The 20,305-nt window shown below is 41.7% G+C and overlaps 1 protein-coding gene across 2 annotated transcripts in view; it reads right to left on the bottom strand.

Moving 5' to 3' along the window:
- Nucleotides 1-20,305, bottom strand: part of DSCAM (DS cell adhesion molecule) — a gene marked incomplete at both ends in the record, with an annotated part of 750,628 nt that overhangs the window by 277,853 nt on the left and 452,470 nt on the right. For both annotated transcript variants that reach the window (XM_080825484.1, XM_080825483.1), the window contains 4 exons: nt 9,686-9,961; nt 10,706-11,002; nt 15,765-16,040; nt 19,727-20,005. In XM_080825484.1, the coding sequence (XP_080681610.1) occupies nt 9,686-9,961; nt 10,706-11,002; nt 15,765-16,040; nt 19,727-20,005 (1,128 nt within the window). The remainder of the gene's footprint in view (nt 1-9,685; nt 9,962-10,705; nt 11,003-15,764; nt 16,041-19,726; nt 20,006-20,305) is intronic.

Here is a 20,305-nt window from a genome sequence, read left to right as displayed (position 1 = left end):
AGAAAGAACTCCACCCCCGAGCAAGGTGGGTTCTGAGCCTGGTTGGAACAGCAGACAGGTGGGAGGTCTCCAGCTGGAACAGCAAAGGGGCAAGCGCTGGGAACGGGACGTGGGAGTGGGGGGCGCTGCCCATGTTGTTTCTGTGCACAGAGCCGCGCCTCCGCCCAGGCTGAGCGACACCAGCCACCAAGGGCTCCCGAAGAGCGGTGTCGTTCGCAGACGAGCCTCCTGGCTACTCACGCAGAGATGGGAGCGGACCCCATGTTTAATCGGGCATGAACCTCCCCAGCTGCAGCCACGGCAACACTGCCAGGCTGCCACGGCCACGGAGCAGGTGCGGCCCACGAGAAAGCGCCACGCTGGGGCAGAATCCGTAGGTCAGACTGTGCAGAACCTGGTTCCCGCTGAACACAGACTCGTGCTCGGCCGGACAAACTGCCTATGACACCTAATTCCTCCCTCGCTTCGGAGCAAGACACGAGAAAGGCGTGTGCTAAATCAGGAAGGGAAATGCTACAAAGACTATGGTGAAAAGAAATAGAAGGAGCTGATGCTCATGATCGCTCTTGCTGTGTTTCCAGCAGCAGCGTCTCATCTGGTTATTGGCAAACGTTTATTTTAAAAACTCAGGAAAAATAATTCTGAAAGCTTGATGCTTCTCAGACACTCTTTACCACCTATGGTGTCGACTCTCTCTCTCTCTCTCTCTCCCACTCTCCACTAGCGTGAACCCTCCAAATCTGCATTTCAGAGTTCCTATGGTCTGAATCCAGGAGGCTGGTCCAGATGCTTTCAACCAAACCCTACCGTCTGTAAGCCTCACCCAAGCCACTAACACTGTAGGTTCCCTGTCTCAGCCTCTCCGTCACCCAGACCAGAACTTCTGGAGTGGCCCTAGGTCCAATCCCACCCTCACGTTCCAAATCCGTTCCCCCTTTTACCGCTTGTCAATGTAACTAGATCTCATTCCCTCTCTCAAAACAAACCATCAACAACCTCACTCCCTTCCTTTTTAATCATCTCCTTAAACTTTTAATAGCTTCCTTCCCAGGTTCTTTGTCTTAATTTCTCCTCGCTTCCGCCCTGGCTTCCGAATGCAAAGTGGATTGCTTTTCTGAAACACACTACAGGGTGAACTCGAATCCAAAGGCGTGTATTTGAATCCTGACTACATTACTGGACAGTTCTGAGCAAGCCTTCCGCTCACTCTCTGTTCTGTTTCTCTGCTTATGCTTCCTCTATGTTACAGAGTCACTGTGAGCATTAATTAAGGTTACACATATGAAAGTGTTTGTAAACTATAAAGTTTTATATAAATATAAATAGAAGGTGACATTTTTATGTGGCAGCCAATTAACTTTCCTGGCAGTGCTGGTCCCTAGCAATTAAAACACTCAATTAGGCACCGTTCAAGTTCACTGTGGCACCTAAAATGAGAAAGAAAACGCTTTGAAATGTGTTAAATATAACCCTGCTTGTTAAATTGAAATGAAGTGAAAAAAGGGAATTTGACTTTCATTTCTCCCGACTTGTTCAAGAGCAGCAAATTGTGTTTCTGGTTGGCTAACAGAACTCAGAACTGCTTAAGTTTTAGGCATTATCAATAATTAGCATGGTGTTTAAATTGATCTATGAAGTTTTGGGTTTTTTTTTTCAAATTTCGTAAGTCAATGTTACAAAATAATCAAAGGTCCCAGACTATTAGCAAAAAGACACAACTAAAAAATAGTATTGTTTAGGGGCACTTGGGTGGCTCAGGGGTTTAAGTATCTACCTTGGGTTCAGGTCGTGAACCCAGGGTCTTGGGATCGAGCCGCATGTCGGCCTCCCTACTCAGCCAGGAGGCTGCTTCTCCCTCTGCCCTCCCCCTGCTCGTGCTTACTTGTCTTTCTCTCTCTGAAATAAATAAATAAAATCTTAAAGAGAGAGAGAGAGAGACAGTATTTTTTCCAAATGTCATCTAATACATACTCATACACACAAACACACACACACACACACACAGTGCTGCGTTCAGTTAACAGAGAATCCTTGAGCAACAAAATGAAAACGATGCGCCCCCCCCCCCGTTTATGGAATTACTGATGGAAACAAGGGGCCCACTTTCCAAGGAAACCAACTTGTGAGCCAACATATTTGCTCCTCTGAAATTATCTGAGTAAAATATTCAGTGTGCGGTCTAACAAGAAAGGTAAACGAACTGTATTTATGTAAATAAAATAAGAACAGACTGCTTTCCAACCAATTCACAGAGAAAGTAAAAAATCAGTCTTTTCCTACAATTTAGTTGATTTCTTATTTTTCCCTTATCATAATCTTTATTATAATTGAAATAAGTAAGGGTTATTAATCTTTTAGAAGCATATATAGACTACAGTCCCGGCCACTGGACTGTGGCTTAATTTACATATTTCATTTCCAAACATTTTAAAATTCAAACGTAAGTGTTCAGAAGTCAATCTGGTTGCAACCTTTCTAATGACATCTGAGTAAAGGCTAAAACTGTTCATGGTGTGTAATTATTACTATATATTTAAAGTTAGAAGCCATCTTAAGCAAGACATGCAAGTGGTCTCTTAAACTGAATTATTCAGTATCTTTGCTAGGGTGCAAAGTGGGTAACTATGACCAGTGAGTCAATAAATAAAAGGGGATGCCAGACTGTGATCTTTTTCACCTGGGATGTCCCACACAGGCTTACGTGGGGTTAACCCTGTTCACCTAGCCTGCGATTTCCTCTTTTGGCGACTACAGTTTCATCTGTCAACACAGGAAAGATGGAATAAATGTAAGCTGGGGTGGCCGACAACCGTATTTCGTTTAGAAAATGTTCCTTTCATATCATGTTTTGAAGCAACAATTCACCAAAAGGATATGCTCTCTCCTCTGCCCAGACATCTGCATAAAAAAATTATAGACCTCTCATCAACACCAATGAACCCAGTTTTTAGCAAATTCAGTATTCCAGGCTTCCTGGCAAACCCACTGTTAAAATCTTCCTGATCAAATTTGTGTCAGTGTGTGATATTCCTATAGGGGAGGCTCCACGGAGAGATGTGACCTGTCATCTAGAAGACTACCATTAGAGACTGCCAGGGATGTTTTCAGCTTTGCTCGCTTGGCTATTATAGGTTTTGTAGGAATCTGCTTGGTTTCGATGTCATCGTGCATCTAGAGGGCTTTCTGCTTTCTTCGTCCCCTTGTCTGTCTGATTTGGTTGCTGCACCGGACATCCTCCTTCCATCTGGCTCCCTCCATCACACTTCCTTTTTTTTTTTCTTTCTTTCTTTAAAGATTTTTTATTTATTTATTTGAGAGAGAGCACAAGCAGTGGGGAGGGGCAGAGGGAAAGGCAGAAGCAGACTCCCTGTGGAGTGCGGAGCCTGATGCAAAGCTCAATCCCAGGACCCCATGATCATGACTTGAGTCAAAGGCAGATGCTTAACCAACTGAGCTACCCAGATGCCTCTCCCTCACACTTTCTATCACTGGTCTTTGCTCGGCTTCCATGACCTAACATGATTCTTCTTATCCCTGGGGTTGGTTTCCTTTGGGGAGAATTCTTAACCATTGGATAGAATTTATTTTCTGAGGTTTTAACCCATGTGGGGGCCTTTTTTTTTTTTTTTAATTGAGCACCTGTTACTAAGTAAAGTGAATACACAGCCAGGAGTCACTCTCAGCCCTGTTCATATTTTAACTCACTATCTTAAGACAGCTTGCTATAGCTACTGTTTTCATTTTCCTCCTTCTTTCAATAGTTCAACCTTCTCCCTAGTAAGGGGGTATGGGTGGAAGCGGGCAGCCTGTCCAGATACTGCATAGCTCTGGCCACGGTGATTGGTCCAGGAATGGATGGTGATCTGTAGAGAGACTGCCAGAGTCCCTCCTTCTGATTTCCTGATGTGGAATCATGGGGGAAAGCGCATGTGAATCCAGAGATGACAAGAGTTTTCTTGCCAAATAGAGAGGCTGCTCTGAGTGAATGAAGCCAATGTGTAGAGGGAAACACCAAAGGAAAAAAGAGAAGTTTCAGATGGTAATTAAATGGCCAAAAGACACATGAAAAACTGCTCCACATCACTCGGCATCAGGGAAATACAAATCAAAACCACAATGAGATACCACCTCACACCAGTCAGAATGGCTAAAATTAACAAGTCAGGAAATGACAGATCCTGGCAAGGATGCGGAGAAAGAGGAACCTTCCTACACTGTTGGTGGGAATGCAAGCTGGTGCCGCCACTCTGGAAAACAGTATAGAGGGTCCTTGAGAAGTTGAAATTAGAGTTTCCTTATGACCCAGCAATTGCACTACTGGCATTTACCCCAAATACAGTGATCCAAAGGGGCATCTGCCTCCCAATGTTTATAACAACAATGCCTGCAACAGCCAAACTATGGAAAGAGCCCAGATGTCCATTGACAGATGAATGGATAAAGAAGATGTGGTGTACATACACAGTGGAATACTAGTCAGCCATCAAAAAAAACCTTTCCATTTGCAAGAACATGGATGGAACTAGAGGGTATTATGCTAATGATCTCACTCATGTGGAATTTAAGAAACAAAACAGATGAACATGGGGGGAGGGAAAGAAAAATAAAATAATATGAAAACAGAGAGGGAGGTAAGCCATAGGAGAAGGTGAACCCTAAGACACAAACTGAGGGTTGTTGGAGGGGAGGTGGGGGGGATGGGGTAACTGGGAGATGGGCATTAAGGAGGGCACGTGAGGTAATGACCACCGGGTGGTCTATGCAACTGATGAATTGCTAGATTCCACCCCTGACACTAACAAAATTTTTTTTTAAAAATAATAATTAAAAAAAAATGTCTAGACCAGGCCTCTCTGAGACCTATGCTATCTGCCCCTCCCAAAGCTTAGTGTAATGCAACCTTGACCTCCATCTCTACTTCTCCCCTCCTCACACTGTTACAACTGCTGTTGAACCAGTCTGATTGGAGTTTCTGCTCTTTGCAATCAATAGGATCATGGTTGATCCATTGATCATCCCCTTCTAGGAAAGGCAGATTTGTATTTAAACAGTTCTTGTATGAATTTCATCAGACTTTATCTTCAAACACTTGGTGAATAGGTTTTAATGTGAGTCTGACTAAGGCATCGATGAACCTGCCTCTGTGAATGAAAATCTGCAGTGAGGTCCACAGCTCCTGACAGTCACACATAGGCCTGTGCCTTACACATTGTTTATTCACGATGTCTCTAAATCTACTGCGCAGGTTCCACCATCCTGAATTCCACTCCTGTCTATCCAACTGCCTACTTAGCAGATCCATTTAATAGTTCGACCTCAATACATCAAAGAGTAGACTCCCGTTTTCTTCCCTTAAGTGGCTTCTTTGCATCTTCTGCTGACTCAACTAACGGGTGAGTTCTTCTTTCCATGGTTCAGGCTGAAATTTTATCCTCTTTAACCGACATCCAATCCATCAAGAAATCCCAATGAGTAGACCTTAAAAATATATCTAGAACCTGTCTGTTCCTCACCCCCTCATTGCTCTCTCCCTGGCCCAAGCCCCAGACCTCTCCCCTGCACGAGCTTACTAGCAAGGGGCCTGCTTGTCCCTTGTCTCAGCACAAGAGTCAGACATATTCTTTTACAATCTAGTCAGGTCCTGTGACATCTCTGTTTAAAATCATCTGATCAACCCTTTCATCTCACTCAGGAAAAACTCAACCCCTTAGAGCTTATCCCTGCTGTACTGGGTCCCCAGCTGTACTGGGACCCCTGCTCTACTGGGACCCCTGCTGTACTGGGTCCCCTGCTGTACTGGGTCCCATGCTGTACTGGGACCCCTGCTGTACTGGGACCCCTGCTGTACTGGGACCCTGCTGTACTGGGACCCCTGCTGTACTGGGTCCTACATGAATGGGTCCTGCTATTTCTGAACCCACCCTTCTTAATTTATCCTGTGTTCACTCTGTTCCAGTCACACAGCCTCTTTGCTGGCCCTCCAGGTGGCCAAGTCTGCCTCTTTTTGTTCCCTTTGTCTAGAATGTTCTTTCCCTTAGATACGTGCTTGGCTCTCTTGCCCTCGTCTATGTCCTTCTATGTCAGCTTCTCAAAGAAGCCTTCCCTGACTGCCCTGTTAAGCACTGCAAATCCCAAATCCCTCCAAGTGCCCTGCCCACTGCTAGCCATTTCCTGCCAGGCAACCGTAATGAAACACCATGCAAAATATTATTTTCCTTTTGTTTGACAATCCTTGCCAAGGACCTGAAAATGATTATTCTATATATTATATACCTAGAAGAAAAGAAAATCCTTTTTTTAAAGATTTTATTTATTTATTTGACAGAGAGCACAAGCAGGGGGTGCGGCAAGCAGAGGGAGAGGGAGAAACAGGTTCCCCACGTAACAGGGATCCAGATGCAGGGCTTGACCCTAAGATCCCAGGATCATGACCTGAGCCAAAGGCAGACGCTTAATGGACTGAGCCACCCAGGTGCCCAAGAAAAGAAATTCCTGAAAACAAAACCATTTGATTCATTTGTTTCCTAAAATGATGGAAACTTTGGTGATAAAAGCCAATAAATTCTCCTTTTGGGTGTAAGCTAATTGGAGTTCGTTTCTGTCACTGGAGATTTAAAGGATCAAGGTTAATACATTGATTGAGGCTAGTCTAAAAAATTTTAAGAAGAAAAGTGAGTAATTCAAATGGTCTTTGTTTGAATTTATGTCTCCTAAAAATTGATATTAAAATATCTGTATCCATTTATCCAATGGTCACACTTCTGGCAACTTTTCCTGAAAGATATCATCGTACAAGGAGATAAAGGCCAATGTGTGGAGAAGCTCATTTGACACATCATCCAAAACAGTTAAATATTAGAAATAAGTGAAATAGTTAGCACTGGAGTAGATATTTTTTAAATGTAGTCTGAAGACCCCAAGGAACCCCTGAAAACATTTTCAGGGGTTTGCCAAAAGATAACCATTGTTATTGTAACACTAAGAAATTACTTATTTTTCTCATTGGCTTGACCTCTGCATGGATACCCAGAAGTCACGGTGGGTAAGACCACGGGGGCCTTAGCCCAAATCATGGCAGTGCCACCAAAATGTAGGAGTTGTCCTCCTGTTGTTTACCACCACCCAATTCTAATTGTTTTTGAATCTGCTTTCACGGATGAATCCATAAAAATAATAATTTTAAATAAAACTTAAACCTTGAGTGGGTGTCATTTTCAGTGTTCTCTGCTCTGTGTCATGAAACGGGAAGAAGGCGCAAAGCACTGTCTGCCTGCTGCACAGGACGGTTGTCTGGAAGGAAAGCACTTGTGACTTGTTTGAATTACAAGCTCCACTAAGCACTCCTTTCATGGAATTCTGTTGTTTCCTCCAAGAATGGCTACCTAAAAGCTAGAGTTATTCATGCTTGTGCAACTGGCAGACTCTGTCCTAGAGGGAAACAAAACAAAACAAAACAAAAACCCCCACAAGATATAGCCTGCCTCTTCTATGATCACAACTGACTATATTTGCTGCAAATAATGAAATTCAAACTTTCAAGCAAAAAAGTAGAATTTTGTAAAACTTGTACCTGTTGCTATGAGCCTCTCAGCTTCCCAATACTTAAAGACTTTTCTGATGAGACTTTGATTTTATTCAACAAATTCTGTTGATATTTCAAAGATCCACATAACTCAGCAAACCAGTAATTTCCAAATGATCAATTGATCATGTTATAAAACAAGGTTTGGGTAAGACATTCGCTCGAAGGGCATGATAGACTGATGAATTTCAAGACACTAGAGTGCCAAACACTTATTGATACAGCTTCTAATTCTCCAGGGCAGCTGATCTTTAAGATACCACCATGTTTTATTCCTCTGCATTGTACTGAGTATTATAAAGTGTTTCCCGGTTCATTCACTTGTTCTGCTTGTTAACTGTTCATCTCTCTTGATTGGAAGGGGAGTGCCATAGGGGAAGAAGCTTGTCTATCTTTCATCCCTGTTCTCTTCGATGCCTAGAGTAAAACCTAGCATCTAGCAGATGTTTCATAAATGGTCAAGAAATAAATACAACCACAAAATGAACTTTTATGTAGCTATCATAGTCTGGTTTACCAAGAAATTCTAATGACTTGAGAAAATTCTTAAGATATCTGGCTCTTTTTAAAAGATTCAAAATTATTTATGTGCAATGTATCTATTATATTATACATACAATGCAGAATACATAAAATATTACATAGATTGTATGTACGCGTGTGTGTGTGTATTTATATGTATCATGAAGAGGTAAACTGAGGAGGTTTGCAGGGAGAAAAAATGTTGGGGATGACCATGGAAATCCTATGTAACTTTGTACCCATAACATTAGAAAACAATTATTGGTATGTAGGAACAACTTAGACAGATAGCTTAGCAGGCAGAAGGCTATCGCTACAGAATTTTGAAATTGTTTCATAGCATTTTAGAGTTATTTTCATGACCTGCATCATGTGAATTATTTACAGAATTGAAAAATTTCTTTTTATATTCAGCTGAAGAAACTGACTTAGGGGATAGAAGAAACAGCTTCACCTAAGGGTCTGCCACTACAGGGCTGTGTTGTCCTGGGGTGGGTCTTGTCATTTTAGTGGTCTTTACCAATAAGAAGACCGAGATTGAGTCACATGACCCCCAAATTCATCCCGATGGTTAGATTCCATGATGTAAAGAATCATTTAAAAGTCGAGAAATTTTTTGGTGGGTCCCTTTAATCATGTAATTCCTATATTGTTGCTCTGACCTTCTCAACTACCCAAGATGAGAAGTTTGTCTGTAGCCCTCATCCATTAGAAAACCTCTTCCGGTTGGAATCTAAAAGAACTTACTTTTAGGAGTTTTTAGGAGAAGGAGGATTCAGATGGTTCCCAACTTAGGATGGTTCAACTTCCAATTTTTCACTTAATGATGGTGATATGTGTATTCTGTAGAAACTGTACTTTTGAATTTGAACCTCCAGAGCTAGTGACATGCAGGAGACATTCTCTTGTGATGCTGGGCAGCAGCAGCGGACCACAGCCCCCAGTCAGCCGGTGGTCAGGAGGGTAAACCTCCGAAACTGACCACCATTCTTCACGGAGACAACTTTTCTGTTCTTCACTTTTCAGAACAGTATTCAATAAATTACATGATATTCAACACTTTATTCTAAAGTCAGATTTGCTCTGGATGGTTTTGCCCAGCTGTAGACTAATGGAAGGACTGTGAGCGTGTGTCAGGTAGGCTAGGCTAAGCTACGGTGTTTGGTAGGTGAGATGTATTAAACACGTTTTTGACTTAATACCTTTTTAACTTACCATGACTGTATTGGTGCCTAATCCCATTGTAAGTGGAGGAACATCTGTATGTGCTTTAAAATGATCTGTCAGACAACTAGGTAACAACGCCAATGATGTCTATTTTTTCTATGATAATACTGACAACACATAACGTCTGGAAAACCAACCCAGAACTCCACATGAAAAGAAAATTACACCAACTACAGGTCTTGTCCAGATGCAGGAATAAAGAGGTCAGCACCTCTGAGGTACCCTATCATTCCTGTCTTTGTAACTGTCCTACTGAAAATATGCATCCTCGAAGGTCCCCCCGCTCCTGATCATACTTCTGGTGGAAAAGCAGGGTCATGACAGGCTGCGTGGTGACAGTAAGTGCAACCTTACCTTTGACCGTCACATGGACACTCTGGCTGGTGGAGAGCTGTGGTTGAACTAGCACATTGCACGTGTACTCTCCCTCATCCACTTCCTTTTGCACGTCCGAGAGTTTCAGAGTGCCATTGTTCTCAAATGCCACCTGGCGATGGTTGAAAGGAAGCAGATTGGAGTTCTTGTACCATTTGATGGAGTAATAGGGATAGCCAATCACACGGCAGTGGATGTATGTGTCCCGCCCTGCTATTGCTGTGATATTTTTCATTGGTCGAATGCTTGCAGGCCCTAGAGAGACACAAAGATACTCTTGAAAATACTTTAAGGGTACATTTCATGTGTGGAAATGGGTACACTTTTCCTTGAGGAAAAAAATGTAGATTTTCATGGAAAAACATCTTTTTCGATGAAACAATTTTTTCTGTGTTTAGATTTTTCTACTAAGAAGTTATTTCCTTCTAGTTTCACGACTTTCAAATGAATGAAGTGTTAAAAACGTACATTATCCACTACTTCTGTTAAAACATTTTGAATTACAAGGTAAGAGGTGATTTAATCAAAAAAGTAACTAGTCTGCACTGAAGCGTCATGCTGTTTTTGTGAAAACATGGGTAACAATTCAATTTTTAAAGTGTCTCTGTAAGTAGGTTATGAAGATGGAGGTTATGTCATGTCGCACTATGAATGTCAGTTAAAGTACCATGTACATGAAGGTTTACCGTGACTGTAGTAGAACAGAAGGAGAGCAGGAAGGAAGGAGCATGCAGAGCATAAACCAGGAAAGGAAAGATCAAGTGGACAAATCTGAGAGGAACGAAGAGAGCAAGCTGACTAAAGAAACCAAAATGCCATTTTTTCCCCCCACATTAACCCAATCAGGGCCATTCTGGAGTCAGAAGGAAAGGGTAGGAAATGGGAAGCAACAGTTGGTCTGTTTTGGCATTCCAAGACTCAGCTCGGTGCATGCAGAAACCTTCTTCTCCACTACAATGAGTTATGTGTGTTTTTTTGAGGAGCTGATTTGACAAGCACCTCTTACGTTTATTCGAGCCTGGTACAGGACGACTCCCGCCGAGTTGTTGGCAGTGCAGCGGTATACTCCCCCGTCCCGGACCTGAGAGCTGGAGATGTTCAGGTAGCTGACCACGTTTCCCTCCGACGTGATCATCTGGCTGATGCGGTGACTGCCCCCCTTGAGGATCGGGTCATCGTCCAAGGTCCACGTGATGGTGGGCAAGGGCGTGCCCTTGACGTTGCACATGAGGGACACTGGTTCTGCTGGGCTCACCACTTTTTCACTAAAGGCAGAAATAATTTTGGGAGTGCCATCTGCGGGAAGACAAATTACGGAAGGAAGTGGCACATACAAATAATTAAACAACTTCCAAGTCTATTTGTTTAACGATTGGGAGGTGGGTGTAGTGGTTATTAAACACTACAAAAAACAAGTCTGGCTTTAGAGATACAGCTAAATTCCAAGCAGAACAAGATTACATTTTCAAAATGGGCAAATACAGTATTAGCAAGCTTTAATTACTATATATTTCCTGGTTTCATAAGAAGAACAATTACGCAATCCAGAAGCCCATGTTATACAGTGTCAGCTCCCAAGAAGTCTACAATCCAGAACGGTTACATCCCCAATGGAAGTTTTAAACGCAGAGGAAATTCACCCCTCTAAATGGTCATGTTAACTTTCCACTTCTGTGATAATTAGGGCTTGCTCACCAGGGAATAAAGGAAAGACTGAGGGACTGATTATCTCACCTCATTCATTTTCTTGTAAGAAATCATCCTTTAATTATTGAACTCTACATCTGAAACTAAGGATGTACTATATGTTGGCTAATTGAATTTAAATAAAAAAAAGAAATCATCCTTTATAGTTTTAATGATAAATGGTAAGTCCATGTAAATGTCTATGAAAGCTCTGAGGGTGGGTAAAAGCCAAATAGACTTTGAGCCTTCCAGTGTGTATTGAATATCTCTGTAAGTATCTTAAGTTGATGGCTATACAATTTGTCACCCAACCTGGGACACTTCTGAGAATGAAACAGATAGGAGGAGTAATGATGCCAGGAGGACAGGCACAGTCTCAGACTATCCCAGGCAAAGTAAGATCTAGTCTTAGGGAATTTTCCATAGGAATTTCCAGTATTTTCAACAAAGATAAAATTTTCATACTCCATTGCTGTTCTATCGTATATATAAACCATCTCCCTCACACTGTATGGTAGTAATCACAAATGCATCACTGACAAATTGGAAAGCCAAACAGATGAAGGAACACGTCTGAAGCCACCTCACAGTGCCATCCAGAAAGGTAACTGTTAACACTCCCAAGGAGTCTGAAGAGTGTCTCCTCCCCAGACCCCCGGGAACTTGGAAGCCTAGTTCTGTGGCCAGTGAGGCCCGGTATGTAGGGTTCTCCTGATGGGGTGCTGTGCTGAGCCCTCTACCATCTTTCCTCTTGCAAATTCCTGAATGTCAACTCCATTCCAATTCCTGGGTGACTGGAGAAGGCCCCCAATTATTATTTTTTTTTTCTCCTCATGGTAAGTGGAGTATTTCAGTGTTCTTGGACTGTAAGCGTCTTGCTTTGGTACCAAAGATGAAAACAAGGACTTCATAATACAGAAGTAAAGAACCTGTGCCTTTGCCCTTAGAACACTGTAGACACTGCTTCAGCATGTTCCGCCTTAATTTATGGAGAAGTTAGATGCTGCTGTGATTGTTATTCTTTGTACATAATTGGTCACTGATGCTTAGGAATGTTATTTCATTTAATCTTAAAATTCACATTTTTTTCAGGATGTGCTAAGCCGTAAACTTCTCTGCACGGACTGTTACACCATACACTAAAAACTCATCTACTTTTAATTATTTTTATCTTTTTCATCGTTATCTTTATCTTTATTTTTTATTTATTTTTCATCTCTTTAGGGAAGTTTTCTTCAGTTATTCCTTTTTTCTCCATAGATGAAGTTTACATACAGTGAAATGTACAAGCCTTAAGTGTAAGAATGAGTTTGTTGAATAATTAGACTGTGTAACCACTCACATGAGCACGATTAGACGGAGGCAGTCACTGTCCTGATTTCTTCCACCCTTAGTTTGCCTGTTCTTGAGCTTCAAATCCTTGTAGTCATAAAGTAGTGAACTCTCTGTACAGCATATACTCGACCATCACCACAGCCGTCAGCAAAACTAGGAAATGTGACTTTGGGACAGTAGGACCACGTAATGTGATGTTCATATTGAAAGTCTGCCAGCTGACTGACCCTGGCCCTCTCAGCGATTTCCCCAGCCCAACCAGTACCGTACACCCCATCTATTTGTCATGCTTCTTTAGCCTCCTTCAATCTGGATCATTCTTTCGTCTCTTTTGTATTTCTTGACTTTGACATTTTTGAAGAATTATTCCATAGCCGGGTGCTCAAACTGGGTTTTTTTCCTATTTCTGCATAATTAGATGCAGGTTATGCATTTTTGGCAGGAATATCATGGAAGTAATGTTGTCTTTATGTGATTATTGGCCTTTGGCGTATCTCCTTTTGTGAAATAGCTGCTCAAATCTTATTTTATTTTAAATAAAAACTTTTAAGCCTTTGCTCATTCATCAGGGTTCTCTCAAGGGCTATTTTTTCTACTGCCTACTTTGTCTTTTGACTTCTGCTAACAGTAGCCTTTTTTTTTTTGGTATGTCAAGTTGTTTTATTTTATTTTTTTATTTTTACTGGATTCTTTTCCACATTTTCCAGTTCAGATGTTAACTAAGTTTGTCAAGGAAGTTTATTTTTAGATTTTAGAACTCCCCACTGTTTGGGATTTAGGACCACCCTCCTTCCTGGAATTTCAACTCACCTCCCTCTTTTGCAGGTGATTTGACAGTGCAAACTTCTGTCCTTCTACACCTAAATCCCATAAGACTATAGCTATCTGCTTTTCTTCTAGTATTCTAGTACCTCCCTTCCCCATCTCACAAAGACTGGGGAATGTCCTCAAGGGAAAAGTGGTATCAGGGCAGGTATCACCTAATCCTTTCCTCTTCTTTCAAGGGTCCAATCCTTTCTTCCTGCTTTTGGGTGTCTCTCCCAAGTTTTGTTTTTCCTCAAGTTCATAATTTTTATGTGCTTGCAGTTTCGTCCGATAACATGCTACTCTATCATTTCCTAGAACAGGACCTGTTCTTATACTTTTCTGTGATTCCATTTTCCAGTTACTGTGGTTTGATCTCGAACCTATAATTATTAGATTTCATTTTCCTTAGACTTCAATTCCAGTTTCTTTGGCCTCCTAGAAAATATTCCCAGATTCTGCATTATATCAGTGGTCATTCTTAGCTCACGGTATTGTGAGTTTTTAAAATTTACATTAATCTAAAGCTGTTTCAATGGGAATAATAGGAGGCTTTATCCAAGGGTACTAGATAGACACCATTTTAAGGCAAATTCTAGACACGTATTTATAATTACACTTCTGCTCTCTTTTGCTACATTAGCACTGTCATCTCTCAGATGAGAGGAAAAAAAAAAACGAAGCTTCTTGTCCTGAATGGAAACTGACATGCAATAAATAAATCTGTGAGTATGCTCGGTATGCTCCTCTGCCCCCTTTTTTTATTCAAGTGACAGGCTTTTTGGGTGATGAAAGCAGACATTATTTTCCCAGTGAGACCCGAGTGTCTTTGAAATCTTTCTTGCTGTCATTCTCTGATAACCTGAAATCTTTTGACATCATTATGGATTATCAATATGCTCTTTAGGTTTTCTTAGTCACACAAGATCGTTGCCAAGGTAACTAGGCCTAGACAGGTATTCTCTCCTGCTTCTACAAAGAATCTAAAAATAGTGATGTGTAAGGACCACAGCCCATCAGCAGCAGCAAACCAGCTCTGTACAAATTGATCACTCTCTGCCCTTAATTATTATGGGGATCGCAGTGTCAGGCATTTAATATGGGCTCCATGCCTTCAAGCTAATTTCACCTCTGCTTTAAGAAACTGTCTGCAAGGAAATGCTTGAATCAAAATAAGAATCTCATTGCTAAGCCTGCTTCTTCTTAAAATTAGCTAAGGCTAAAAAAATAAGAGAAATATCCTTGAAGAGCATCAAGACATTTAAACTTATATTCATACATAAATATTTTTTTCTCTCTTTAGGCTATATGAAAGTCACATAATTATTTTAATCAATGTACACCAAATGAGTATTCAATTATTCGTAAAGACATAATTTCCAACAAGACGCACACACATACAGGTAAAAGTCAGTTCAATTATCTGGTGATAAATGTATGTCTCCCTTGAATGTTACCTTGATAGCTTTTGTTCCCTGGCTGATTGATCAGCCTGCATATGTAAGCAGGCCATTAAGAAAAGAAAATGGCATTCCTAGGACCTATTATAACAACCCAAGGTCCTTCCTCATAAATTTTGTTAACCTAAATTTGTGAATATCTAGACCCAACTGGGGACAACTGTACACATCAGATGCCACTTTTTCCTTTCCACCAAGGACTATGCTGAAATTTTGCCCTACATTTTTTCTGCCAAACTGTATTTCTCAACTGGGGGCTATCCTCTCCCTTCACCCCCCGCCACCTTCCACCCCCAGGACATTTGGCAATGTCTGGAGGTATTTTTGGTTGTCACAACTCTGAGGGAGTGCTACTAGCATCTAATGGGCAGAGGCCAGAGATGCTGCCAACCCCCCCATAGCATATAAAGTGGCCCTTCAAACAAAGCGTCACTGAGCAACTCCAGTCTATGGTAATGGATGTCAACCAAACTCGAAGTTCTAAGTTTTTGCCGTCTGTATCTTGACAAGTAACTAAACACACGAATGGGCAAATTTCCATTCCTTAACCTAATGTGAAGTTACTTTTGTTATGTCTACCACTTACAACTTTACCAGCACTGGTTCTTTCATTAGCCTTATCTCTCCTGAAGCATTAGGGCAGAGTTATTAGCTAGTCAGACAGAGAGAAATCTTAGCCCTAGGACTTAGCAGCACTGCTTCAGTGTTCTTCTCTCTGAGTGCTCTGGGTTTGCATTCTGGTGTGGCCGAACCCTGTAATGAGGCCCACTGACCTTCGAGGACCACCTGCACAAAGTCTTGAGCGGACAGCTTATCCTTGCGCACAAAGCACTGGTATGCGCCCCCGTCACTTTTGACCATGTGATCCATTATAAGGTTTTCGTGGTTGATCCCTGTGATCCTCACATTTTTTCCAGGGTTGAGGATTTCACCGTTTCGGTACCAGGAGAGTTCCTGGTCCTCACTGCCTGTCACGCTGCAGGACAAGGAAACCTGGCTACCCACGCTGCTTTTAACTTTCCTGGGGCTGATGGTAGCTTTCAGTGGCTCTGGAAATTTTGGTAAGAGAAAGAAAAAGAAGGTAAAAAAAAATCACATATGTAGACATCATTTCAACAACATGCTGAGCTTTTGACAAGGCACATGCATCATGGTAAGCATACTCTCTACAGTTCTCATGTTTAGCATTATGTCATAGCGCGCCATTCTGTTCGGGAGCACCCTCTTCATTGTTTGCCTTTCCTTCTCTATGTAGCAAATAGACTGGCAATGGTCACCTTGCTTTCCCAATGAGTAAGTGTGAGGATTAACCCACTGACAATAAGAAACGCCATGTTCTGGTTACTGGTAAGGAAAGAGGTATTTGAATATTTTAAATCCTATTGCCTTGTCCCAACATAGCAGCACAGATGGGTTTCTCTGGGACATTCTCTCACACTGCCACACTCACTCCCCACCCACCCCCGTGTGGTTTAACCAGGGCCGGTCATACCCAGCTGTAAGAAACCAGGTGGATATTAGAATTCGTGGCCATGAAAACAGGGTTTTTCTTTAAAGTGAGACTAACTGTTTTGAACAGGGATGAAAATCTACTATTTGAGGTTCCACATTTTCATTCAATAAACCCAACTGGATGTAGCAAGTTCATTAATTGAGCATCTACTATAAGCCAAAAACAGCATTAAACTTACAGGTAAGACAAAGATGACTTTTATGGTATGACTGTCATATGCCAAATAATTACTGATGTCTTTTGTACATTATTTAAGTCTTGCATATTTTATCTTATCATATCCATTTTACAGAAGAGGAAGTGGCTGTTTCAGAGAGCTTAATTAACTTCACCAAATCCACTCACTAGTAAATGGCAACAACCATTTTTTTTACCCCAATTATTCCTGACATCTGTGTTACCACACCAGGACTCTGGATTCAAGTTCAGTCTTTTGGTGGATGAGACAAATATAAGAGTAGATACAGTAGCCGAGCAGTGATATAGGGCCCATCAGAGACATCTGTGGAAGGGGATCAAGAAAGTCCTTAGATGTCAAGGATGGATAGACCTGAGCCCAGCTGCAATGAAGGGGCATTTTGTGAATTAGGTGTTGCAGGAAGACTGTGTCTGCTCACTGTGGATGCAACACAGCATCTTTTTAGGAAAATTATGGGAGAAAAATGACAAAGGCAACCTGGAACAAGATTACAAAATACCTCAAGATTTTGGAATTAATTCAGAGGAGACTAAAGGAAGCATTCAAGTATTTTTAGCAAGTGAGTATATGGTCAAACACATTTTTAGGAGAATTGACTGATCATACTGTGTTAGACAAATTAGAGTTGGGTACTTGGTCAGTAAGGGGCATGGCAATTTCTAGTAGAGGTACAATTAAGACTCAGTCTAGGGGGTGCCTGGGTGGCTCAGTGGGTTAAGCCTCTGCCTTTGGCTCAGGTCATGATCCCAGGGTCCTGGGATCGAGCCCTGCAACAGGTTCTCTGCTCAGTGGGGAGCCTGCTTCCCTTCCTCTCTCTCTCTGCCTGCTTCTCTGCCTAGTTGTGATCTCTGTCAAATAAATAAATAAAATCTTAAAAAAAAAAACAGACTCAGTCTAGGACAGATGGGGTTGGGAAGTGTGGCTGAGAAACATTGAGTTACAATCTCTAGGACTTCGCAAGACTTGGACGCAGAAAGGAAAGGCTTATAGAGAATCCAAGATTTAAAGTCTGCATTTGGGGGGGGGGTCAAGGGGGTGAGACATTTTGAATAAGAAGAGCCATCGACAAGGTAGAGATAGCAGAGATTTTGGTTTGGTTTGTGATCTTGTTGTTTTGAAGTGCCTGTGAAACATCTGATCTAAAATTGAGAGACACACTCATCTGACACTCAAGAAGGAAGCCAAGGCGAAGCACACAGATCCAGGGTTATTCTCAAAGGGGAGGGCTCTGGAGCCATGTGAATGAAGAGAGCACTGGGGGGAGGAGATGGAAGAGGAGATGGTGTTGGATTTGGAACCCAAGAGAATACTTTCTGTCTAGAGAGGAAAGACAAAAATGAAGTCAGAGAGAGGAAACATTCAAGAGGCATTTGAGGCTTGTCTGATGTGACAAAGAAGCATAGTAGTGAAAATAAACACAGTGAGAATTAAGATCTTTCTACAGGTAAGTTTTAAAATGTAGACAGTGATTAAATGCCTTTATAAAGAAAGCAATAAATTAAACTCTGAGAGGTGAGCATCAGATGCTGGGGGTTGGGGACATCTCTGGGGAGAGCACCACACTGGACTTTGAGAGATGGGATATTTGAGACCTTCAGGTCTTTGAAAGGCATCTTCCATGTGGAGGGAGCAATGTTCAGGATAGGAATGGGTTTGTGCAGAGAATAGGAAAAAGTTAGATTTAATAGGAGTATTTAATAGGATTTAATAGGAGTAGATTTCTTTGAAGCAAAACTATGGGCAATAGGACCAGACAGGCTTACTTGGGATGGTTTGATACTATCCTTAAATATAAATTCATTCAGCAGGAAATGGGGTGCCGTGAAAGGTATTTTAACACAGAGGAGATTCTGAGCTTGCGAGGATACTTCTTACCTGCTGTTAGTGCTGTATCATTGCATCTAGAAGTTTCTTCAACTACAGAAATAGAGTTGTGCATATCTTATTTCCATATCTCCCTAATCCCAGCCTAAGCATGTTTATGTGATATTTGCAGGACCCGTCCTAGGTAGCTGGTCCCAGGCAGTCTCTGGGATGTCTACGCTAACAACTTCTGTTGGTTTAGAATGGTCCATGCTCAGGGCGACATTGAAAAGATAGTTCCATAAACAGGCATGGGGTTGGCAAAAGGCCAGGATAAGAGAATACCTCCTCTTTCAATGTTGACTCTTGTGATTTAGCTTGTTGAATTAGTTCATCAAATTAAAAAAATATACATCTTATTTTATGTGATATATAATATGATATATAATATTATACATAATGAAAAGAACATTCCATTCACATCTAAGAGCCACCTTTTTTGACCAAAGTTCTGCCCATCAACTGTGGCCATATGCTCTTGGATAACTCATTTTGATTTGGTTTCTGCATGAGAAAAACCGAGGGTGTCTGACTAAAGTGTTCCCCGTTGCAGTCATACCCCTCCTTCCTCTGAGGCTGGCTTCAGCACCCTTCTCAACACATTACTCAAGATAACCACTACAAATATATTAAAGATGAAACATATCCACCATATTTGAACTAAATGATATACAATAATGAGTCCAAGTCCAATATTTTTATCATTTAGAGCCCTATATTTCTTCTGATAATAGCCCCATTCAGGAACATCAGGTAGCCTCTGAAAACCAGCCGAGGTCGCACACTGTGATCTGACTACTGTTGCTTGTGTTGACATCACAAGTCCGCCCCCCTTCTGTCAGTGTTCAGACAAGGTGGGAATTATTAATTCAACAGTTAGGTAATGTGATCTCAGATGCAACTCCTGTGGCCTAGTGGAAATCTTACAGGTTCAGACAGACCTGAATTTGAATCCTAAGTTCCAACCTCCCCAGCTGTGTAATCTTGAGCAATCTGTCTGAGCATTCATTTCCTCATCTGCAAAATGGGGTAATACTGGTTTCAATGGGACTGTTGTGAGGATTAATGGAAGGCTTTAGTGAGAGCCTGGAAGTTATCTTGTAATAAGAGTTCCATCAATGGTGGTCAGCATCACCATTCCAAGCTACCATCCAACTTACGTTTCACGTACAGGCGGCCTATCACCTTAGCAGTGCCGTATCTGTTGGAAACTTCACACACATAGCTGCCTGAGTCTGAAGGACGAGTGTTCTCAATGAGCAGCCCCGTCATGGTCTTCTGGAACCTTCCAGAAAGTTCCAGAGGCATGTTGTCCTTCAGCCAGCGATAATCTGGCTCAGGATGCCCAAGCGCTTTGCAAGGCAACTCCACACGCTGCCCTGCCATGGCTTTGCGATGATCAAACCCATCCAGTATGGATGGGGCTGAGTTCGTTGGGTCTGAAGAAGAAAGAAAAACTCTTAGATGTGGTGAATGAGTTGAAGTGGTCATTTAGAATCATAGGACCTTGTGTATAAGTTAATCTATATATCACGCTAACTATTGACAACAGATCTTTAAGATTTTGTTAAAGAACAGAAAGAAAAACCCTATTCATTGAAATTTCTTCTGTTCAGAATTTTCAAAAGGCTAAAGCAAAAAAGGTTCTGCTTTTCATTTCCCACTAAATAACTAAGAACTCCAGAATCAGCATGCCTTTACAGGAGCTGCTGGCCCAGGCCAAGAACTGCGTTGTCTTG

This window comes from Martes martes (genome assembly GCF_963455335.1).
Source record: "Martes martes genome assembly, chromosome: 1".
NCBI classification, from domain to species: domain Eukaryota; kingdom Metazoa; phylum Chordata; class Mammalia; order Carnivora; family Mustelidae; genus Martes; species Martes martes.
The sequence above is the reverse complement of the archived record's forward strand: the minus strand, read 5'-3'. Positions and strand labels throughout refer to the sequence as shown.